Here is a 26,709-nt window from a genome sequence, read left to right as displayed (position 1 = left end):
TGGGCGTATTGCCTACCATGCGTATTGCTTACCATGCTTGTGAATTAAGGCCATATTGAGTCAATACGCACAGTATGCACATATGCCAATTAGAGACTGACCAGTTGCAGTCCTAACAAATCGATGGGAAGATTCAAACAAACAATACTGAATGAATTTAAACTTCACCCTATCGCACAAGCAAGTGGCTATCAGGACTCAGTGGCCGAGTGGATAGCGCGATGGCGTTTGAAGCGAGGGTACTGGGTTCGAGTCCCAGAGTGAACATCAACTCTGAGATGCAGGTACATCCAGCTGACGTGTCCCAAATAGGACGAAACGCGCGTCCTGGATTCCACTGCTAGCCACTATCCATCTCTGCTTACCATGCTTGTGAATTAAGGCTATATCGAGGCAATACGCACAGGATGCACATATGCCAATTAGAGACTGACCAGTTGCAGTCCTAACAAATCGATGGGAAGATTCAAACAAACAATACTGAATGAATTTAATAGATGGTTAATTTGTATAAAATTTAATTCACCTTAAATAAAAATATAAATACTAGAAAGTTTCTCCAAAATGATGTTACTCCCTGTATCCTTTTAAACTTTCATTTAATCTAATTGATCAATTTTTGAACAGCTATCAGTTTAGCCTTAAAAACCTTCCTCCCCATTAAGTCTGATCCAATGATCTCCATCTCCTAATAACCTAACGAAAATCTGAATACAAAGTCCCATTATCAGGATGAATCCGAAAAGTAAATGTAAATAGAACAGAATGATTGACAAGAGTAGAAGAAAGAAAACACAGTCATCACTGAGTAAAATTTCCAGAGAGACGAAGTAGAGAAGAATAAAATAAAAATTAAAACAGAATGGATATGATAAGATGTAGAAACATTTTTCTGAGGTCAATATTTTAAAGAGCAGTTACTTACTTACTTACGCCTGTTGCCCCCAATGGAGCATAGGCCGACGACTACCATTCTCCAATCCACTCTGTCCTGGGCCTTCCTTTCTAGTTCTATCCAGTTGTTGTTCATTTTTATCATGTATGTCGCCATTTCTCGACGTAATCTGTTCTTTGGTCTTCCGATGTTTCTTTGGCCTTCAGGATCCCAAGTGGGGGCTTGCCTTGTGACGCAGTTGGGTGCTTTCCTCAATGTGTGTCCTATCCATTTCCAGCGCTTCTTCCTGATTTCTTCTTCCGTCAGAACCTGGTTTGCTCTCCCCCAGATTAGGTTGTTGCTGATAGTATCTGACCGACGAATCCGGAGCATTTTGCGTAGACAAGTGTTAATAAACACTTGTATCTTCTGGGTGGTGGCCTTAGTAGTTCTCCAGGTTTCCTCCCCATAGAGTAGAACTGTCTTGACATTTGTATTGAAAATTATGAATTTGGTGTTGGTTGGCACTTGTTTTGGGTTCCAGATATTCTTCAATTGTAGATATGCTGCTCTTGCCTAGCCGATACACGTCTTCACATCTGCATCAGATCCACCGTGCTCATCAATGATGTTTCCCAGATATGTAGAGGATTTTATATCTCCCAAAGCTTCTCCGTCAAGTGTAATTCTTTTGGTGCATGTTGTGTTGTATCGGAGAATCTTGCTTTTCCCTTTGTTTATGTTGTGATCTACTGCTGCTGAGGCTGCTGCTACACTGGTCGTCTTTCCTTGCATTTGTTGTTGCGTGTGTGATATAAGAGCCATATCATCTCCGAAGTCTGGATAGTCCAGCTGCATCCTAGCTGTCCATTGTATTCTATGCTTCCCTCCAGATGTCGACGTCTTCATGTTCCAGTCGATCACCAGGAGAAAGAGAAAGGGTGAGAGTAAGCAACCTTGCCTAACACCGGTCTTTACTTCAAACTAGTCAGTGAGCTGTCCTCCATGCATGACTTTGCAGCTTAATCAACTATAGGAATTCCCTTTGACATTGACTATCTTCTCAGGCACGCCGCAGCATCGAAGAAGCCACCATAGTGTTGTCCTATCCACGCCATGAAATGCTTTCTCGTGGTCGACGAAGTTGATGTAGAGTGATGAATTCCACTCAATTGATTGTTCCAGAATGATACGTAGAGTTGCGATTTGATCTGTGCACGATCTATCCTTACGAAATCCAGCTTGTTGATCTCGAAGTTGAGCGTCCACGGAATCCTTCATCCTGTTTAACAATACTCTGTTGAAGACTTTTCCTGGTATTGAGAGGAGAGTGATGCCCCTGTAGTTGTCGCACTTGCTCAGATCGCCTTTCTTTGGTATCTTGATGAGAAGTCCTTCTTTCCAGTCTGTTGGTACATGTTCTTCGTCCCAAATCTTACTGAAGAGGATGTGGAGTATCTTGGCAGTTGCTGTTACATTTGCTTTCAGTGCCTCTGCCGGGATGTTGTCTGGTCCTGCTGCTTTGCCACTCTTGATTTGTCTAATGGCCATGCTGATCTCTTCAATTGTTGGTGGGCCAATATCGATTGGGAGGTCTGTGGGTGCTGCTTCGATGTTGGGTGGGTTCAGTGAGGCTGGTCGATTCAGGAGTTCCTCAATGTGTTCTACCCACCTGTTCCGTTGTTCTTCAATGTTGGTAATTACTTTGCCTTCCTTGCTTTTCACTGGTCGTTCTGGTTCACGATATTTCCCAGCGAGCCTCTTTGTTGTATGATACAATTGTCTCATGTTTCCTTCACTTGAAGCCTTTTCCGCTGTCAATGCTAGATCTTCAACATATTTACGCTTGTCGGTTCTCATACTCCTCTTCACTTGCTTGTTTACTTCTGTGTATTCGGCTTGTGCCTTGGCTTTTTCTGCTCTTGTTCGGCTGATATTGATTGCTGCCTTCTTGTTTCTCCTTTTTTCAATCTTATCCAGTGTACCAACAGTGATCCATTCCTTGTGATGGTGCTTCTGACATGTTGAATTGATTGCCTCCTTGATACCTTTCCAGTTGTTCTCCATGGTAGTTCTTTCTCCATTGAGTAAATGGTGAAAGGCCTGGAACTTGTTGTTGAGGGCTATCTTGAATTGGTCGGATCTGTCAGTAACCTGAAGGAAGGCCATATTAACATTTTGTGATGTCCTCCCCTTTGTCCAGTGCTTCTTAAGTATAAATTTTATCTTGGCAATCCTCTCCATTTTCGTTCCTTTCTCCCAGTCCATGTCGTACAATGATGTATTTGTGTCCGGTGTTTTCCAGTCCAACCTTGGCATTTAGGTATCCCATCAAAATGGTCAGGTCCTTTGTTGGGCATTTCTCAACTATTGACTGCAACCTATCGTAGAATTGATCTTTAACGTCTTCATTGTAGTCGTTGGTCGGCGCATAGCATTGGATGACGTTCATTGTAAAGCCGTCTTTCTTTGTTTAAAGAAGGAGTTGATGATCCTTGGTCCATAAGATTCTCATCCTATAAGTGTTTTCTGTGCTTGTTTGGATAGCATCAGTGCAACTCGTTGAGTATGTGGAGCATTTTCTTCTTCATGGCCAGAGTATAACAGCAACTCCCCTAAAGCTAGCCTCGTGACTTAAAAGAAACACGGCTTTCACCATCAGACGTCATAACTCTTCTAAATGAAGACATTCTAACTCCCAGGGCAGAGTTTAAATTGTTTGAATAATTTTTTTAGCGTTGTTTTGGCGAGTTAGTTTTCCACGGAATGGGGTCACTAACCCCATGCACAACCCTCCTCCTTTATCCGGGCTTGGGACCGGCAGTAACCTCAGAGGAGTTCCAGGTGGAGTTTTCAAGGAACAGTAATAGATATAATTTCTGATTTTCTATGTTTGTTTTGTTTTATTCGATACTTCAGTTTATGGTTATAAGTGAGTTCATGTGCCGAATATTTGTAGTCAATCTACAAAAATGAGGAAATATTCGATAAAAGATGTTACATCAAATGACTTAACATCGCTTAAAATCTGTTCTGCGGATGAATCTAAATTGGTTTGAAAATGCAGTAGTATATCTTCGTAATTTGATATTAACTTATATCACTGGTGACGAATTATAGATATAAAAATGAAGAATTTTCGGAGAGTTTTAGCCCTTTATCAATTTTTGCTAATTGTTTTCCGTAGCCTTCGGAGTTCACAATGACAAGTCAGATATGTGTTTCATCCGCTCCTGCCAATGATTCAAATGATTTCAGTATCATGATGAGATTCAAAGTTGGCCTTTTTCCTGAAGTGTCGATTCCGCCAACAGGTACCAGTTTAACAATCAAAATGGAAGCATTTGTGACTCCAAAGATTACCGTAGATATTTCCATGATAGTTTCCTCGAACTGTCCGATTCAATATGATTCAGTTAATTTTACCATGTGCCCACAGCAAGTGGAAATAGGTGGGATTTATGAATATTCTGTGAACTACTTTATAAGTAGACCCATTGGTGACTACGTGGTGAGTGATAAGTATGGTACTTGAACAATATACAGTTTTATGGAAAGAAATTATTAAGTAATAAGACTTCTAACTTAATTGTTGCATACTATGATGTGCCTCATTGCGAAAAATACTTTTGTACATCACCAACAGAAAATATATGAAGCTTTATGCCACAAGACATTTTAACAACTAGATGAATGCATATTATTGTGCTTTGAGGATCAAAAGGATGTTTATCGTTCGGAGACAATGAATGAAATAAATTTATTTATCGATCACCTAGACTTGCTTGTATATACTTAACTATATCAAAACCTCTCTCTTACAAAATTGGCCATTGCTGGTAGTCTGTGTCCCATTTAAATCTATCACTTATTCGTAATCAGAATAATCCAGGTTTTAACTACCAGTAAAACAAAACTATCCACGAAAATCAGTAATCAAGACTGCTTGTTTCCTCCTCTCAGGTTTTGCTAATATGATAAATTTCATTTGGTAATCAATAATACTTATGAGTCAATCTTCAGTACAGATTAGACACATTTTCAGTTCTCTCTTTTTGAAAATGAATAATATTAGTTAGTTTTCGTACCAAAACCTGTAATCTAAAGGAGATGATAAATTCAGAAGAACTAGACGAGGCTATTAAAATATACCGGGTCATGATGAATGCCTCAAAATTACAAACTAAATAGAAAAGGTGTCAGGTTTTGATGACAGTTACTCCAGAGAATGTCAACTAGAGTACTGATAGTCACGTAATGCTGCAAAATAGTAAAGAAGTGAGAGTTAGATGTTTGTTAAAATCTGATCTTATTCAGTTATCCTGTTTCAGTGTAAATAAGTGAGCTGAATTACGTGAATAAAACAGTATTTAAATTTAATCAAGATCATTTATCAAAGGTGTTTCTACGTTTGCTGAAGATCAACAACATTTAGGTATGTTATAATCAGCATCTCTATCTTTACCACACTCAACAAATGCACTGAATGTCATCCTGTGTAATTCTTTAAATTTTGATAAATTCTGATATGATATTGGGATAAATTTCTAAACCTTTAAATCATTGGAAGAAATACAAGAATAATTGACCACTCATTGGAAAAAAAGATCTGTTTAACAGAAGGACAGATGAAAAAAATCAAATTCCATTGAGGTTTGTCACACGTCGTAAATATATGTATTTTCGGATAATCGATCTGTTATATCCTAGCGAGGACATAAGTACGGATAACTCCCAGGACCTATTAATGGACGATTATTCTATATATATTATTCAGTAACTAGGTTATGTATATCTATATTCATCTTATTATAAGCTTCATTTTTACTGTTCCTAAATTATACTCAGTTTATTGATCACTGTCTCCCACGTTCACAGCCACACTTGGCTTGATTTTGTACAAATACTATTTTCTATTTTATGGTTTGATGTGGTCTGTCTGTCTAGTATGTAGAGTATTTTTGAAATAAACGATTCGCACAGATTCGCATAACAGAAGCTGTCATTGGTGTTCTGGACTCAAGTGGAAGGGCTAGGCGGATAAAAGACCAATAAGGACGCTAGATTACTCATACTGATCGAACGTCATTAATTGTCACAGTGTTAAGGTCGGGAAAGTCGTATTTCTATTGGTGAATAATTCACGTGATAAAAGCCGGACATAAAGACCAATAACGAATTAGGATATGTCCTTGGTTTATCTTGTAAAGTCATAACAAATTGGCGACAACCTTGATCAAGTCACAACACGAACGAACGCAAAGAAATGAAGCTGCTAGACTTATTATCCTGGTGATTATATTCTCATTTTTGTTGGGGGGACAACTTTCAGTATTGACAGTATGTGTTGTTTTAGCTGAAATGCTATCACTTTCTTTTTTAATATCAATGGCCATATCAATCATAATTTTCCTAAGTATCTGACCTGCTGACTAGCATTCAATTTCTTAAGTTGGATTTTGTCAAATCTTCATTTGGTTTAATGATCAACATTTATTGAATTACCTTGACTATTCGCCTTACATCTAATATTTTATAACCATTAGTATGGTATTGTTGTTTCAGAAACCAATATTCCTATTTGTAATATCATTGGAACATACCAATTTATAATTTCCTGTAATTTATCGATATACTTTTTGATTTTATGGTCACAGATCAAACATTTTCCTCACTGTTACACCATGTTTGAACATCTCGAATCTAATAATGCATGTATTTATTGATACTGATTGTGCTCTTATTTTGTTTATAAACATATTTCACTACATGATCCACATGATATGCAGATCAAAATGAGTTCAACTTACATGATGATATCTTTAAGCTCTCTATTTATTCACACATCCTTATCCGACTCCGACCACTTCACATATTATACAATAAACTATTTAGGGAGATGATCGGGTAAAAACGTTAGACGTCGATTTTTAGTGCTGGCTAGTCAAGCAGATGTGATGTAGAAACGATAGATGATCATTATTTTCATAACCAACATGGTTTAACTGAAGCACCCAATAATTTGAAGTTATTCCGATTCTAAACGGCTGCTTAGGTAGAATAGAAATTCACAAAGTTCAAACTGGAACCCTAAAAATCCATTCTCACTGGCAGAAATAGTGTCAATTAATGATGCCCAACCTGAGTTCCAGGATTCACTAAAGTAAAACGATTGTCATGGTTCAGTAGTGAAACGAAAAACAAACAGTCATCAACAAGCGTATAGATACACCACATCAATGTTTCAAAGACTACTAATTAGTTTAACAGATAAAGTGTGGCTAATTTTTAACTAAGCAATTAAAATACAAACAGGGTAATTATTCATTATGATAATGAGAGAACTTCTACAACATCTGAGATTATCAGTGTCAATAACAACGTTGTACTAACTTGTTCAGACAAAATTAAAAGAGTACATTTCAATATCAATTATAATGTTGTAGGACATTGAGTAGATACATTTGAATATAAACACTTCACTTTTGTATGTTCACACAATATAAAACTGAACCTATTCATTTCCTTAAAGCTACATGCAGAAAAAACTTACTGTTGTTTCCTAATAAATCGTTTGATAGTTCACATTCACTACTGATGAATATAGTGCTTCGATTGGACATATATCTTTAACGCTACCTACAACACTCTCTACATACCCAGAAGGTTACAAAATAGATACGCAACAATTGGTTGGTAGCAACATCATACTGACTACCATTGGCTACGTCAGCGTTTCAAATCTACAAAATCCAGGTAAGTTCATCGTATAATTATTTCTGACGTTAAACACAGTGTTTTTGTATAAACCATATACATTGTTATTTGTATCATATATTAACTGTTTTGTTTAGTCTAGCTGTGTCCTGATGCTTCACAACTAATCACGATGATCGAAACATGGTACTCATATACATTGTATTTTCGAAACATTACATATTTTCCTGTATGCATGTTTATGAAACTAAGTATGCACTTGTCGAAACAGTAACAGGCGCCTATGATAATCAGAAGTATTTGAATTGTAGTATAAACTAGTAATCCCAGGAATAACGCAATTTAATCAAGAAGTATTAGATGAGCCCGAACGAATGTATTGTATTTGGAATTCAAAATTACAACAGTCATCAATACAAATAAGTCATTGATTTATTTAAACATTACATTCGCCGCAGCTCGAATTGGAGTGTAAGTGTCTGTAATCGATTGTTCGTCTTCTTCTTAAGTTCATCTTACATCTGTCCGACGGTGTATTGGATGTAGACTCTGTATTATCTAGAATGCACTCATTAGTATTAGAATTAACAACGGAAATTGGAACAGACTCACCTGGGTTCTGGTATTGTATTTGATCAACGTGTCGGTTATGTGTGGTCAAGTCATTGATATCCAGAATTCGCATCATAAATTTTCCAACATTCTTCACCACGATCCCCGTGTCTGGTCAAAGATCATTCCCACGATAATACGTAACTTCCGCAGACTCCAAACACCTTATATTCGAACGGAGAATTCTTCCTTTTAATAGCTTTGATGGAGTCTCTTTGGTCACAGAATGCTTAGCATTTCTATATTGAAGTAGAAATGTATCTACTCCCCTCTCTAGTTCATTAAATGTCGAAGCAGCAATAGAATCAATAGCAATTTTCAATGTTCTTACGAAATTTTCTGCCTGAGCATTAGAACAAGGGTGCCTGGGAGCCGTAAACAGATGTCTGCACCCTATACCATTCAACCAATTAGTGACTGCATCCGCAGCAAAATGAGAGCCATTATCAGTCACTAACACCATGGGAACTCCTCGACTAAACACCTTCCTTAATGCTTGAATTGTGAAGTCAGAATTCGGTGAAGTTTTGAAAGAAACTTCAGGCCACTTAGAAAAAGAATCAATAATTATAAGTGCATAGTATTTGCCAAGAAATGGGCCACAGTAGTCTGCATGAATTCTCTGCCAGGCCTCAGACGATACTGACCATGGAGTCCACTTCGAAGGCTGACTTTTTAGCTTATGACATTTCTCACAATTGTTTGCTGTACGACATATATCTGCATTTATCTTTGGCCACCAACATGTGAGTCTTGCCAAGGACTTCATTTTCTCAACACCTAGATGTCCACTATGAAGATCATCAAGGACAGGTTTGCGTAATGAAGGAGGAATAACAACACGATCATTTAGACACAAAATTCCATCAGGAATAGTAGATAACTCGTCCCGCTTTGAATAATAGACAGGAAATCTACGTTTCAGATTAGCATTCCAACCTTTCCGTATAGCAATGAGTATACATCCAAAGTATCTACGAGTTTCTCTAATGAGATCTGGACGTCTCACCGGTAAAGGTTGCACTAACAAGCAGTCTGATGTATTAACAGGTCTATCTTGTAGTGATTGTCGAGAAATGTAGTCAACGTGTTGAATTTGTTTTGCACTCCTGTGCTGAATCGTATAGTCATAGGCACTCAAAGCAATACTCCATCGTTGAGCCATAGCAGCTGAGGAACGTGCTAAGGATTTTTCAGGATGATAAATGAACTTTAAAGCTTCGTGATCGGTAACAATAGTAAACTTCTTTCCAAATAAACATTTATGAAGTCTTTTAACAGCCCAAAACACAGCTAATGCTTCTCGCTGCGTTTGTGAATAACCTTGTTCAGAAACAGAAAGTTTGCGTGAAACACAGATAACTGGCCTATCTTCCTGTTCCAAAACTGCACCAATACCCACAGGTGATGCATCAGTAATAAGTACAGAATGTACGCTGGGTGAGTAAGTTCGAAGAACAGCATCACTTTGAAGAAACTTTAGCAGACTTCGTAGGCATGACTCTTGTTCTTCACCTCATTTGAATGAATTGGATGTCAAAATATTAAATAAACAGTTGGCACGACAAGAAAAATTAGGAATAAAACGAGAATAGTACTGAAGAGCACCCACTAGTGAACGTAATCCCGTGATATTTTTTGGAGACGGTGCATTTGTCAGTGGGGCTAGTCGTTTCATATCTGGTCTGAAACCATTACCACCAACTAGGTATCCAAGGCATTCAAAACTAGATACACTAAGTGAACATTTATTCGGATTCACTGTAATATTCTTCTCAATTAAACGACGCAATAAAGCAATAAGTCTCTGGTCATGAACTACTTTACCAGCACCATGAACAATGAGATCATCTTGATAAACTTCAACACCTTCAATATCGCTGACTATCTCATTCATAACCTCCTGAAATATGGCTGGAGAACAACTAAGACCAAATGGAAGGAAGTTGTATTTGAACAGACCAAAAGGAGTGTTAATTGTTGTCAAGATAGATGAAGATTGATCTAAAGGGATTTGAAGATAGTCATCTTTCAAGTCAACTTTCGAGAACACTTTAGAACCATGAAGTCGATTTAGAATATCTTCAGCCTCCATCGTCGTGCATGTTTGCTTCAACAAACGGGAGTTCAGTGTTAATCTGTAATCACCACATATTCTAGGGGTCTTGCCATCCGACTTCAATGGCGTAACAATAGGAGTACCCCATGCTGATGACTGAATTGGTTCAATTATACCTTTTGCACACAAGTCGTTCAGTGACTTATGTACTGCTTCTCGAAGACCATAAGGAATTATTCGTCTTTTAAGAAAGACTGGATCACCCTGTACTTGAAGTTTTATAGGCTGAATTTTCATACCTCCACTACACTTAGCACACACAGCTATCAAATCTTTGAGTAAATTATCAGAATTCTCTGTAGAAACTAGTAGAGACAATTCCACTTTTAGCCTTTTCAGATTTTTTAAACCCAGTATTGACAGTCCTGTTTCACTAATTAAAAATTCACAAGGTACATATGAAGAATTATAATTTCTTATTAGCAATTTACAACATCCTCGTATAGGCAGTCTGTGTCCAGTAATCCCCAGTATTGAGACCTCAGTGGGTTTTACCACAATATTAGGATCTAAAGATTTCAAGTTCTTGAATGAAATAATGGACTCTATACTACCTGTGTCCACAATAAAGTCATGAAATGAACCAAGGGATGTATATAATTGCTTTTGAATATGAACATTACCTTTCAAAGTGGTGGATCAAGATAAATGATCATTAAAAACAGCTAAATTATGGGAACCTAAGTTACAAGACTTAGCAATACTTGAAGCAAAGTGAACAGTAGTTTTGCACACTGACTGAATGTGTCCTATCTTGCCACATTTAAAACATTTAGCATTACGAAATGCACATGAATTACGAGAATGAAATTCGCCACAAGATAAGCATTCACCAAACTTATTCTTACCTTTGTTGTTTGCTTTGCAGTCCCTTGTTGAATCACCTTTCATATTTCCATGAGAATAGAAACCACGATTAAACGAACGCAAATTTGATCGACCCTGAGATTGTATTTCATCATGACGACTAAGCAAAGTATTAGAAATTTCCATCGATTGAATATCAAGTTCATTCACTGCCTCGTAGTTAACACATGCAGTTCCAGCATCTTGAAAAGAACAGTTCGGCATTCTTAGCAGCTCCTTTTCCAGACCTGGTATGTTAATTCCTGCAATTAACCTATCTCTCAGCTGTACATGAAGTTGATCACCGAAATTGCATTTGGCAGCTTGTCTTTGTAATTCAAGGATGAAGTCCTTAACTTTCTGGTTATTCTGACGAATCATCTTATGAAATTTCGATCTCTCACGACATTCAAAAGTGGTGCACTTCACATGATTTAATAGTAATTCCTTGAGAGTTGTATATGGAAGTGAGATCGGTTTATCTGGATATGCCAAGGTTATTAGTAAACTGTAGGCTTCTTGACCGATGAATGTAAGAAAATGTGCCACAATTTTGTCACCCTTCATATCTTTCTTGGTCATGCTCCATATCTCAAACCTTTCAAGATAATCCTCAAAAGCTTCAGAAGTTGAATGAATGTCCAACTGTTGTATCGCAGGCTCCATCGCGACGCCAATATGATAATCAGAAGTATTTGAATTGTAGTATAAACTAGTAATCCCAGGAATAACGCAATTTAATCAAGAAGTATTAGATGAGCCCGAACGAATGTATTGTATTTGGAATTCAAAATTACAACAGTCATCAATACAAATAAGTCATTGATTTATTTAAACATCACAGCGCCTTTCCATTTTGCTGATACTTATTTACACATGTACCGAATTTTCAAAATTTATGTCATTAAGGCAGTGGATGATCTGATTTTAACTACTTATTCTGCTACTTGCATTTCGGTATTATGCATTATAGATATCTCCCATTATTAATCATTTTAGACTCACCCGAACATTTTGATAATTATTTCCCAGTTTATATTTCTTCCAGGAATCATTTTTTTTACCGGTCAGTGTGATGGCCTCGTCAAAGTTATGTTACTAATCAATTTCTAACAACCATCTATATTTGGTGTCAAAATTTGTGCATAGACAAATCAGTGAATAAAACATTTTCTAGCTTTGATGATGAATTTGAATAAGCTCAGTGTCTATTCTGCTGTCTTTCCCAGTCAAAAATCGAAAAGTGTTCGGCTGTCTTACATCAAAAAGCTATTAGATATGACACTTATAGTGTAGTGGTATGATAGTCTCTACGTTCTAAAGATATTTATTACTGAACGGAATTGACAATAGATGTTGTGAACAGTTGTAAATGCATAAAGATGGAGTGATTAAGAGAAATGAAGATGATGATAGGGACTGAATACATTCCGAAAAATCATTGATTTTAAGATATATTTTACTGGTAATCATCTTGTGAACAATGCATGATTTTGGAGTTGTAAGCAAATAAATAAAACGTTGACCGATAGATAAACATATTGCTACTTACGTCCCTATGTTAGCTGAATACGAGATCAGATTATTGACACGAATCTCCGAGTGAAGACAATACTAATGTCAAGAACTTTCGTAAAGTTAAGTGTTCACATATAGAAATATGGATCACAAAAATGAGCATGGGTAGAAGTCACTTCAAATATAAGCTCCTGTATGATATGGATTTCACAGGCCTCTCAATGGAATCGAGACCTGATGATTGAGCTTAATACCTACATGCTATATCAGTTTACAAATGAAGGACGAACGCTACTGACCTAAGGATATCTGCTGGCAGTTTGTTATACATTTCACTATCAGATATATTTACTTTTATGTGATTTCATCTAAATTCTGAATAGTCCTGCTACTTGTAACACTACTTTATTTTGTAATACATTTGTCTGAAAACTACTAAACTTCTACTCCTTCGCTGTTTATCATGGAATCACTAAAGATTTATTCATACTGAGAGACTCCTGACTTCTAGTTTATAGCTATCTTCTATTGTCATAATGAGATTTCAAAGAATAAAATAGTATGGTTTGACCGGATTGTGTTCAATTATAGGATTTAACCACTATCACATAGTTACTAACATGTTTAGATCAATGAAGATACATTTTTTATTTTGTTGTTATTTCTTAAACTTTGTACATCTTACTTTTCATCAAGCTGTCCACTGAAATCAAATATCTCTTGTCCAACTTATTTCTTAAACAAAAATTAATTATTATGTTCATAGTATGCTTTGTTGAGGTTTCTATGAATTGCACTAGTATGCGTCGTTCAGGGTTATGATTACACTCAGCTCTGTAATATAGGAACAAAAGAATGACCTTCAAGCCTACAGAAACTTAGCTAACTAGAAGTGATGGAAGTCAATCAGAAAATGGAAAGAGTAATGTGGAAAACTTCACTCAAAATGTACTGACGGTAATCATTTCCGTGAAAGTATACTTTAGGAACAAGTCAATCAGAATTAAATTTCAAGTTTCAGCGCGAAATTCAAATACTATGTATGACGAGCAGTAAAAATACTTTTGTGTACTGTTCAAAACATTCACAATGACTGCAAAACATCATTTTATGCAGACATGGATTAAAATCGATAATGCTAAACGTATCAAAATTCTAATTCTGTCTCCTTTAATTGTATATAACAGGCAAATCGGCACTATCCATAAATTCTAACTCTCAATCTTTAATCCTAAAACAAACCTTTACTAAGTGGGACTACATTTTATGGATGAACTGGTCAAATATCTACTCTAGTAATTTTGATTGAAATTCACTCATACACATGACAACAGAGAAGTTTTAAATTATAGCTGATGCCACTTCGTGAATAAAACTTTAAAGCCTTAATTATTATCCTAAATACCTGTTACTAACGAAGAACAGTATATGAACTCTTAGAAATCGTTTAGCGTCATTTTAAAGAGTAGGGAATATGGATAATCTCTACGAATACGGTTGTGTGGCGCATATGTATCTGGTGCCCCTTTGTACCAATATGTATGTGTTTAAATAAAATAAAAAATGAATACGGTTGAACTGATATCTCTTTGTTTATTCAACTCACAGGCGGAACAATAGTTAGAAGACATTCATATATCCATGAAATGCATTCACACAATAATGTCATTGTCTTTCTTTCATAAACTAATCATTTTTTAAACCCTGCTTCCTGATTAGTTTAGAAGTGGCTGGAAATTCGGTGCAGTTTTTTTAAAGTCATCTATAAAGTATGCTTTTACTATCAATTCAATGTCCACAGACGAAAAATTGTTAGGCTTACAGTGTTGCTATTATTCACATAAATGCTGGCGTAACTTTCAGGGTAATAACTTATAAACGAAAAAGAAACGGTTTTTGTTCGATAAATCAAAAATCATGATTTCTTTCACCTTGATACTACCACAGTAAACGAGAGGTCTTCTCTCAATTCAGTTTGGAATATCTTAAGTATTTTATGAAAGTATAAATATAGAGCTTTGATAAGTCACAGCTATAATAGTTCATTTGCTGCTATTAAATATAGTAGTATAAGCTGAATAATATTCTTCGATTTAAGTAAGAGCAAGGGAATAGAGAAAACTGTGATTTCGATTTAGTAGTTAGTTTGGTAAAGAAGGTAACCAAGATTGAAGCGGCCAGGATTTCAATTTCCTAGAACACCACCTTAGACACGAATATACTGTCTAAGTAATGTTGAAAATACCATCAAAACGTCTTGAAATTTTATGCACAAACTTGTCCAACAACATAAAATTCACCACTTTTGAAAAAAAGTGAGGCTAGAAGACGATGAACTGCTCAGTCGTTAGTTTCTTCATCCATGAATATTTAGATTTCTTAATATAATTGCACTCATAAATATGCTACTGACTAGGGTAAGTTAAATTACATAATCACAAGTAGGCGAAGTACACCCTTTCTATCCACCACCTGTAGGAAGTTTAATGAATGATATACTAGTTATTTCCTCTTTCGAGAATAATTACTATTTGCAGATGAATATCAAAAAGAGAAGCACCAACTGTAAGATGGTGGAGTATTCTTCGTTTCAATTCAGTAAACCGCTTCATTTTGATTTGAACGCCAATTATATAGTGGTTGTTACTAGGTCTGTAGGTGGCTATCGAACACAAATTTATCGTGACATACTGAACCGTCAATCACTATTGCAAGAGAATTCAATCCAGTCCAAAACAACTCATGCTTTACAATATTTAAAAAATTACCGACGAATAAAGTTATTTTTACTGATTTGTTCCTCATTTTACAAGACCTTCCATAGTTAAACTGATAAAAGAAGTATAAATGAAAACTCCTCACCCTTTTAACTTTGATGAACAGTGTATGAAATTATCATACATTCTAGGTTTCCTCTGTCAGCTTAGTTGATTGGATCAATTGTTAGAAATTTTGCTATGTTTCTTAACTTCTGTAGAGAGATCATGGAGATTTCTGAATTTCCGAATCACAAACTGATCTTCGTTGAACAGTTAAAGACTAGGAAGCACTGGGGAGTTACGTTCTTTTCTAAAATAAGATTTCTCACTAGTGCTGTGCAAACGTTTAACCTCTAGACCACTTAGCCTACATGCAATGGCTCACATGCTAACCTTCAATCAATTCCTAATATCTTGCAGCCATTTTCCAGTGTGCTTGGTGTGTAACTGCTTCATATATGATACGGTTAAACTCAGTCAGATTGAGAGATTATGACTTTAATATATTCAAGGTGACTACCATTATTTACCATTAGAGCTCTTACGAATATGAAGCATATAATTACGCCTAGTTTCATAAAGATCTCACTGTCGTGTTAAAAAACAGCAAAACTAAACTATTATTTTTAATTATATTCCATTACTGAACTTTCGAGATTTACTCTAATAAATCCTATTGACAAGCATTCTTACTTTGAATATTTCTAACCCGAGTCATTATGATGAGCAATTCTTATTTTATATTAACATGTACATATTCACATTTAATTTAAAATATATTTTAGGTGTTTATAAGACTACCTTGCCAATAACCAATCGATCAGTTCTTCTAACAGTTTTTATCCAGATATATAAAACAAGTTTGGTATCCGCTAAGTTTGAAGCAAAAATTTCACCATTAGGTAAGAATTCTACAGTAAATTTTTGTGAGAGCCAAGTCATAGCATTTGCAGGTCCTAATTTGGTAGGTTTTCAGTATAAACCATGTTAACCTCCTTTGTAACGAATAGGTTGCGAAAAATGTCATGACATTAAAGGACACCTCAATCGTGAATGAAGTTGAAAAGTTGCAATTCTTCAATGTTCAACTGAGTATTATGCCTTATACAAGAGCAGCTTATGGTATTCAGATACATACTTTTGGTAAAATACAGGTGGAACCATGTTCCGTCGATTACTTGCTAACAGAAAATAATACAACTAAGAAAGTAAGTTCAAAATATCATGCAGCTTGTTTCCATTTCTTGTGGTTTTTAAAAGACTCTCACAAGGAAGGACAAAGTTTACCAAAATTGTGTCAATAATTTTAAAGCACGAATAACAGTAGTTTGATAAATGACTCCGGTATGATTGTATTTGAATCATTTATATTACCTGTCACTTTATATTGAAGTATCTCAAGTCAATAAACAGGTAAATGGTAGTGAAATCAAAGCTCATTTATAATTGAAACACATTTTTCAGGCGTCTTATTAACTTGGGATTCCAGTGTTTCGTAAGTAATAACAGTTGAACCCTATAAAGAAATGATCCATTAGAAAAAATATAAACAAATAATTATAAACAAACAGTTGGGACCCATAAATTCTTTTAGTTTTATATTATCTCATTAACCTAATCAAATCAATTTTTATTCCTCATTATTTCAATCCACATGAAGGTATTAAGACTGGTATGCTGGTTATTACAGTGGATAACAAATTGTATAAGTATGGATAGAAAAGCTTATTCATCTAGTACGTTGAGAATATATTTTCTCCATCATATTAATCACATGAAAAAATTAAGTACCCAAATTTTATATAACAGACGTCCTTTTTAAGGTTGTAGTTGACGTAGATGTATACTGGTAAGAAGACAGTTATTTTGAAAGAATTAAAAGATCATCCATACAGATTTCCCTACAGGTTAACTAGGAATGTTTATGAAGACGAGAATAATAAGAAGGCTGAGATAGGATTCTATAAATAGATTGCGTCATAGATAATCCAGTTCGAAATGCAGAAAGAAGATGCATTATGTGAGTGAAGCTTAGGAAAAAGGTGAGAAAGTAAAACCATAATTTATGTTTGAAGAAATCTAACGGTTTTAGAAACTATTGACCACCAAAATGATTATTTTATTCCGAAGTCAGATAGGTAAGATGAACATGTTAACAGTATCTCAAATGGCATCGACTTTACTAAGGCGGTCAATCTATTGATCACTTAAAAGCAGTTTACGAATTAGTTTTAAGACACAGCGTAATTCTATAAAAATCGTTATATTTGGAAGGTCTAGAACGTAAGTTAATACATAATTGATAAACAATTAAAACAGTCGCTAGTAATCTGATATACAAAGTTTATCATTCTTCACAGAAAAACAGATTGTTGAGTCTATTGAAGCGTTTACTTTATCAGATTGAGATACGCGCACAGCCGAATAATATACAAAGATTAGTGACAAAACTCAAATCAACATGTGAGATGTCTACGGCGTTTACCGCATCTTTTTGTCTGAAATAAAAAAGCCTTCCTGTAACAATAACATAAATAATAATTACAACAAACGATAGTGCAAAAGACAGCTGTTAGCTATATCTATACTTAGTAATAGTTTACTAACAAGCTAAAACCGAACCAATAGCGAACAGTAAAAAAAATGTTGCGTTCAAACGAGAGTTACACAAACACACAAATTGTGAATAACTACTGCAGTGATTGAGATAAAGTAATTATAATGATAACTATAATAAGTGTTGTAAGTATATGTAAATGTTACAACGTTACAACATAAGCCTAAAAATTGCTAGGAATTAAACTATTTACTGAATATTGATTAGTAGTATGAAACAATACACAAAAGAGTCGCAGTGGAGTGAGTAAGGACAGAGAACGTAAAACAGGGAACGGTAGCCGGTTCCTTCACGCCAATGCAGTCTAGAGAAAAGTTTTACAAGGTTCTAGCACTCACCATTATTGCAATGACAGCGGCAAACCATCATCCCCATGCTGGTCATGTGGCGGTTGGCACATCAAAATGTTCTGTCCGTTAAAGATTCATCGTTGTACAACGTGTTCCAGAAAAGGACACAAAGAAAGTCATCGCAAAACCCGGAAACGCCGTCAGCGTAAAGTGTATTCTAAAAGATTGAAGCTGCGAACAGTCAAAGTAACAGTAGCTATTGGCAAATCGACTCCCAAAACCTTAGAAAGTGTTTCTTTCAAAATCGATGAGTATGATGCCCGCTTACAGTTAGACAAAGCTTCTGATATCACACTTATAAGCAGAAGAACGTGGGGGAAAATTGGGACTTCGTGAATTTATTCAACTCATCAATCATCACATAGTTCATTCAGGGGAATACTGAACATTCGTGGTGAGATTCATTGTGAAGTCGCAGTCAAAGAGTTTACGGAGAAGGGAGTACTATTTTTTGATAGAACGTCCATCACTCGACTTCTTGGGGTTTGACTGGATAGAAAGGCTGACGCTAACAGACTGTCCCAAAAACTCGATCTGTAACAACGTCAGTATTTCGAAAGTTGAGGAGAAAAACCTAGTGGAAACATTACTGAAACGACACAAAATGGTATTTAGTGAGGTTCTTAAAGAATATACTAAATTTAAAACTGCTCTTACCCTTCGACAAGGATCGAAGTCAGCGTTTCGACCTAAGAGACCTGTACAATATGCTGATTTCCTACTGGTTGAACAAGAGTCAGAACGACTTCATAAATTAGGTGTCATTGAACCGGTAAACGTCTCAGAATGGGCTTCACCGATAGTGGTAATAAAGAGGACTAATGGTAACGTCCGTTTATTCGCTGATTACTCAACCAGGCTAAATGAAACCCTAGAAACTCATCAGTATCCATTACCCCTACCTGAAGATCTTTCTGATAAGTTGAATGGGGGTAAGCTCTTCGTAAAGGTGGATTTATCGAAAGCGTATTTACAAATCCCAGTTGCTGATGAGTGTAAAGATTTGCTTACCATAAACACACACACAAGGGCCTATTCCGGTATAGTCGACTACCTTTTGGAGTCAAAATGGCTCCATCCATATTTCAGCAAGTTATGGATACCATGCCACAGGATGTTTCAGGTGCTGAAGCTTATCTGGATGACATAACAATTAGATAGAGAGAATAGACTTAGAAAAGAAACTCGATCAGGTGTAGCCGAATATAGACTTCGGCTCTGTGCAGAGAAATGTAACATTTGTATACAAAAGGTACGCTACCTCGGTTTTAGAATCGACAAAAATGGAAGAAGACCAGATCCAGAGAATACCCAGGCAGTGCAAACTATGCCTAGACCGATGGACGTCCCCACACTACGATCCTTTGTGGGACTAGTTAGTCATTATGGAGCTTTCATTCCTAACCATTATCACCTAGAAGTCCCCTTAAATAACCTTCTAGCGAGGAATGTAAAATAAGACTGGTCAGCAAGCTGTCAAGCTGCTTTCGAGGAAATCAAGAAAACATTAGTCTCGGATCTATCGCTCACCCACTATGATCTTTACCCATTGTAGAAGCATCAGACGCTTCACAATATAAGAAATTAAATTTCTTCACTAAATTTACCATTCACATCATCATAGTTTGGTATGTATGTATGTATGTATGTATGTATGTATTTATGTATGCAAACTGTTTTTCTGATGGTTTTCGTTGTCATAGCAAAAATATAACAAGACCTTGCTTAATTGATCAATATATGAAGTAATTTGAAAATATAATCCGTATTTTCTCCCCATGAAAGCAAATGAGTGAACTTTTAACACTTTTCTAAATTATAGGAGGGGTTTTGTGGAGATTTAGTATTTATCATAGTTGAAAGCGTGAGTCACTGAAGACAATTGGTGAATGGTTGCTCAACTTCGTGGATCAGTTGAAAGTTAAACATTAACACCGTTGGATGCCAGCTCAGAGGTCTATTGGTTAAGGGCTTCGGCTCGAAACTGGTAGGTCCTGGGTTCGAACCTCACGAGGGCGGGTTCGTGGATGCGCACTGCTGAGGAGTCCCATAATAGGACGAAACGGCCGTCCAGTGTTTCCAGGTTCCCCATTATGGTCTAGCTTCAATTGACTCACGCTTTCAACTTTTCTAAATATTGAAAGTTTGGATTTTTGATAAATACTTTTGTTTTATATTACAAATGGTGTCATTGACTAGTGTAATATGTTCTAGTCTCTCATAAATAGCATATTTTATGTAACAGTACATTGAAAAGAGGAATAAAGTCCGACTTACACAATCGCGTAGTGCTCCCTGAATAGTGGATGGTCTTTCTGCTCATGAACTAACGAAGCGGAACGACAAAGACCGGACTGACCACCAACTCTACAAAAGTCAGATGGAAATCGGGCTCATTACCCACTTTATGAAAAATCGGGTCATTCATCTACTCTCTCATAACTCTGATTACAATTGAAGAGAGGTTAACTTTGAATTTAGAGAGCGATTGTAGAGCTGGAGAAAACTTCCTTTTAATGGCTAAACTGACATTGTCTGGATGGGCCTATAAGGTTTTGCAGAGGCGGACCAGAGAGTAGGCCATAAACTGTGCCGCAACCGGTGCACAGGGGTCGACACTAAACCTGCTTATGATATGTGCGTGAAGTGACTACATCAATTATGACGATTAATTTACATACTAATTTGAGTATTGATATCCATCTAGTGGAAAGACGGTTAGGCTATGGACTAGGGTGGTCACATATATACATATAGGTATCCTATGGAGTATATGGGGCACGGCGGACGAAAACTTCTATCTGTGTTTAATTTTGAGATGAATGGACATGTCTGAGCATTCTAGGATTACATGTAACGCATTCTAGCGACCGCGCTCATCTATGCCTATATGTTTATCACTGGAATTGTAACAGTAATTCCAATGTGAAGTTCTTTATGATATGATTAGAGAATGTTCAGCAGACTTGTAGAGAGATGGTGCGCGTTCAAAAAGCGGATTACCAACTTTGTGGAATAATGGTGCGTGTTCAAAATGCGGCTCACCAACTTTGTAGAGGATTAATTCCTCTATATCTGACTCCAATAAATAAATAATATCCCGCTAACTGATTATTTACTGCAGGCTAAATCTCCTAGTAGAATTACGGGTTTACTCGAGATTATTCAAAACCCTGAACACCAGTTATAGAGATAGTTTATTGATGAAGCTCGGTAAAATCTGCAAGCGCACAGATAGCAAGCACACCGGGAAAACAAGTGTGTGTGTGTGTGTGTGTGAGTGTTCAAAAATCCATATATATTTTTGAGTGTTAATGGATTGTGGATAAATTATTGATTGTCTTTGTTCACAACCAATGAGAGAACAGATTAAAGATTGATGTGCAGACATATGCGCTCAATCAGACTCACACATAAATTTACAGTGAATTAAATATTAGGATTACAGAGAGCACGCAAATAATACAATTGTTGAATGGGCTTGCTACAAGACTAAAATATGTCTGTCTGCACTACTTAATAATAATCATCATTATTATCGCAATCGGGAAACATATGTAATCAAATTCTCGTTCATTGGTACATTCAATTAGAATAACAGCATACCTCCTCATAAATAATTAATTAGACATTTCAATTTTATTCATATTTACCCTGATCATAAATTTACCTGGTTTGCCATTAATTAACTACAACAGTCAGATCAAACAATATCGACCTGCATATTAGAATTAACCTAATTAAGAATAACAGTGATAATTTTGACATTTTAGTCTCTCAATCAATAGTTTCCGCATATCGGCCATCACTTCTCAATATTCATTGTAGACAAGCAATTATTTTTATTTATGAGTTTTATGAACTAATTTGATAAATGAGTGTCATTCAACAATTTCGTCTGTTTCTAACAACTTGACTTCTGTTTGACATGGGTTTCAACCAGTTTATTGATTCATTATTCACAGATCTAGGGTAACTCTAAATAATAAAATGATTTGGACATTCCCTTGATCAATAATTCCTAGATTCACATATTATAACATTTAATGTTTAATCAAGACAACGAATGAACATTCTTTAAATTCAGTAGGTGGAAACTTTAAAGGGGAGTTTATCAAACGAAGAAATGTTGTTGGTTATTTTCTCTGCTATGCTTATTAAATGTAAGAGCAAAATCCTTGGAGTAGTCATTGGTTTTATTTCTATGAGGGTGAACGCTGTTGATTTTGTGCTGTTTTCATCAAATGAAACAATAGTGGATTTTCAATACATTTATTCCATCATTTGTTTAGTCATGCAGCCAACTTCACAGGATCAATTACATTCAGTTATGTACATAGAATTGATTTGACTCGAAAACTTATTTGTCACATAACTGAACGGTGTATAGTATCTTGTAATTACAATACATGGTGTATATGTGTAGAGTGTTTTGTGTGTTTAACTTAATATTTTGATTGCTGGAGGTTAAGCAATAATTTTCCTCAAAAACGCAAGCTTAGAGTATAGTTTTTATTCTTATTCAGTGATGTTGAACGGTGTCCTGGTGATAATCAACTAAGAAATATTAAAATAAATTTAAATTAATGCAGCTGATATTCATAAACAAAGAACTATCACGTCACTACTGATGACTTCGACACTAATAAGTGTTTTGATATTGTATTTTTAATTTGAGTGCTTTACTTACATTACAGATCAGACTAATAACAGAATACACTGTATTTCAAGGGCGAAGATCAACAAGCACAACACAAATCGGTATATTCGAAAACAGGAACAAAGTGTATGTTTTTTATAATTTCCAAATAGGAGTAAAATTATTTAAATATCCCACCTACGTCTTGGGTGATACAATACAAATTCCGTTTCGGATGTATTCTGGAACACTATCTATATCTACTTTTGTAGTAACGCTTCCAATAACGTCTATGGTGCAACCCATATCCACTACTCCTGTAAGTTTGATTCATAATTTCATTCAATAATGCATCTAAACAATATTCTACAAATAGAACCTGATCTATCAATGTAGGATATGATTTTAAGCATCGATTTAACTTCTTTGTATTTGTTACACGAATCTTCCATTGATATTTTGGAGAGCAAATGATCGGTCTCTTGTGATATTCGTGTATCATATCCAGATCACTTCAATACTGTGATTAAGTCACAAGTGTTGTAAGCGGAGTTGAACAGTAGATATCAGTAGAATCCAGGACGTTTATGCATATCTGATCTTAGATGCTAAGTGGATGATGCGTTATGTGTTCAAAGTACTGAGTTCTAGTCCTCATATGAACATCAATACTAGAGTACAGGAATGGTCACCTACTGAATCCCAAGTGCGACGAAACGCGCTTTCCATTTATTCTATATTTGGAATTTTTGAAGTCTTAGATATATGAAAGCTTAAACGTATTTGTGAGTATGTTATGCTATCTCAGTGATCTATAAATTTACTTAATATTCAGATGAATATGATTCATATTTTTGCTATACAATTTTGGAAATTTCAAGTATTCCTTAGCCTAATTTTATCTTTATTTCTAACATAAAATAACTTGGAGCTCAAGATTTTGAAACATGTAACACTGCATAAGCAATTTAGTTTTCCTGACTAAAATTGATCCTTTTTAATTCTTACTGAGATCAAGTCTGACAAAAATACTCATGATGCGTAAGACAAAGCTCTATACTCGTTTTCAGGGTCATACTGGGAATATTTTACCAATTTATGGATCACTAGTTCACATATGTACAAGAGTCGTGGATTCTACTGCTATTTACTGTCCAACTCCGCTTAAAATACTTGTGACTTAATCACAATATCGAAGTGATTTTCATGGGATGCATATGTATCAACTATGACTAGTCAGAACTCAGTGAGAAAATCTACAACGGAATAATCCAAATTATTACAAGTTAAGCTGAAACATTTTTGTTCTGAAGGTATGGTTTGTGGGAGAGAATGATAATGATTGGTTGTTTTGCTTAGTCAGATTTGTGGATAGTCTGACAGGCGTTAGATGAGTTATTTATTCTCCTGTCGTAATTATTATTATTGATTGGTTGATTGTTCATTGTTGTTGGATTGTGTCGGTTTTTGGTGTGAAAATATATTTACGTTCTAGTCAGACGTTAACACAGTTGAAAGCGCCGGCTCAGTGGACTGGAGGTTAAGCGTTCGCGCACGAGACCGGTAAGTTCTGGGTTCGAATCTCGTAGGGTGGGGTCGTGGATGCTCACTGCTGAGGAGTCCCACAATAGGACGAAACGGCCGTCCAGTGCTTCTGATAATCACGTGTTCTTGATCTGAGTTGTGTCAAAGTTCTGTAGAATAGACACTGGGAGTGAATCTAGTATGGATATTCGTTTAAAGTCCCATTCCTGTAAACGAAGAAAACCGAGTGTTGTTGCGAGATATACTGATTTTGACATCGAATCCGAGATCACATCAATCACCATTTCCCAATACACGTTGATTTTTAAATTGTAATCTATCTCTTAATTTTGTATTCAATAAATTATTTTTTGTTATCATTTGCAAACACTATTTGAAATTAGGTCTCTAAAACTCCTGTAGTTACCATTGAAAAAGTCGAACCACGAAGTTCACAACCAGCGGTAAACTTTAGTACAGTTGTAGAAGTTCGAGTGAAATTCGTTGAAGACTTTGTTTACATACCGATAATGTTTCAGTTACAAGTAAATTCAAATGAAGCAATTATAATCAGACAAAGTATTCAAACAATTGGATATCTATTGAAAACTGTAGCGCCTGTGGGTTCTGATCTTTCTGTTAAACCGTAAGCTTGATTATTAACCGTATTCTAATGTATATGTAAATGTGAATATATGATTCATTATATATACGCATACTCACGTATAATGTTACAAAAAATCCAGTGTAGGGATATGGATCAATTCCGCTACATCAAATGTGGACTAAATTGACTATAAATACCTATCATTTACTATTTCTAAGGCAGAATTCCTTGTTGAAATACATGAAGTCTACCAAAAATTCGACTTTTAGAGATTATCCTCTAAGTCTGTCGTGCACAATTCGTCAGTAAATCTGAATGTATTATTCAGAACTCTGTGTCAGTTTCTTTTATCAGTTTTCCAAATTACATTTCACATATCAGTAGATTTCTGTGCAAGGAAATGCATTATATTTTCATGAGTTATTAGTTTTTCCGATAGGCAAGATTTAAACATTTGAAAACATATTTTTAGTCTTAGTAGATAGAAATTGTACATTATTATCTTTTAGTTAGTCATGACTTTCGTTAAGAATCCAACTCGTGCAAGGGTTCTAGAGTGCCACATATATTCAATTGCCAGTCACTGTAGTAGTGACATGAATCTAGGTAATCCATAATGACTTTTGACTTATAAGTATAAATGTAGTAGTATTTATGATGTTGACCGTTATCTTTAATATACGTTAAAAATACTAAATATAACTGAATCACTTTTGAACAAACCCTTTTGGCGTATCAACATTATTGTTATTATTATTAATACAAAATGTGGCTTGTCATAAACCTTAATGATATGCATAGCCGATTGTATACTAAGTCTTTCTGAAAAGTTAATTGAGTCGAAGGCGGCATGAACTTAGCTAATGCTATCTGATTTCCATTAAAACATCCTATTATTCACTTGATATTATTTACTTGAATCTTCCCATTGATGTTAGGCACTGCAGCTGGTCAGTCTCTTAATGACATATGCGCATCGTGTATGTATTGTCTTTCTAGTACCTTAATTCATATAAGCATTATAAGCCAAGATGGATAGTGGCTAGCAGTGGAATCCAGGACGCGCGTTTTGTCCTATTTAGGATTAAGTAGCTAAGTGAATAACGTGATGTCGTTTAAAGTGAACGGTACTGGGTTCGAGTCCCAGAGTGAACATTAACTTTGAGATGCAGGTATATCCAGCTGACGAGTCCCAAATAGGACAAAACGCGCGTGCTGGATTCCACTGCTAGCCACTATCCAACTTTGCTTATAATCCTATTATTACTATTATTTCGATAAACCATGAATAAAATGAGAATTTAACATATCCAGTTTTATTAACCACTTCTATATTTGTTGTTCACATTTTGTCAGAGCACCCATGAATGTGGTGAAATTATGCCCTTTCTACTCACTAACTTACTGTGATTATCAAAAGCTGGAAATATTTCAGTGAAACAACAACTCATCCCTTACAACCATTATAAAAATAATTTCATACTGCACTATTTTTAAATGAATTGACAGAAAGAATAATTCGTACCA

At 35.6% G+C, this 26,709-nt stretch overlaps 2 protein-coding genes across 2 annotated transcripts in view; both read left to right on the top strand.

Moving 5' to 3' along the window:
• Window positions 1-26,709, top strand: part of Smp_137240 (phosphatidylserine receptor, putative) — a gene marked incomplete at both ends in the record, with an annotated part of 52,348 nt that overhangs the window by 23,723 nt on the left and 1,916 nt on the right. Inside the window, 2 exons of the mRNA XM_018796109.1 lie at window positions 4,062-4,385; window positions 16,456-16,653. Of these exons, the coding sequence (XP_018646906.1) occupies window positions 4,062-4,385; window positions 16,456-16,653 (522 nt within the window). The remainder of the gene's footprint in view (window positions 1-4,061; window positions 4,386-16,455; window positions 16,654-26,709) is intronic.
• On the top strand, window positions 24,980-25,225 carry Smp_120260 (hypothetical protein; the record flags this gene model as incomplete). Its single annotated transcript, XM_018796120.1, has 1 exon — window positions 24,980-25,225. A coding segment is annotated over one exon (246 nt), but the record flags the coding sequence as incomplete, so codon positions are not given.

The sequence above is a fragment of the Schistosoma mansoni genome, assembly GCF_000237925.1.
Source record: "Schistosoma mansoni, WGS project CABG00000000 data, supercontig 0176, strain Puerto Rico, whole genome shotgun sequence".
NCBI classification, from domain to species: Eukaryota; Metazoa; Platyhelminthes; class Trematoda; order Strigeidida; family Schistosomatidae; genus Schistosoma; species Schistosoma mansoni.
This window is presented reverse-complemented; position numbering and strand designations above follow the sequence as displayed.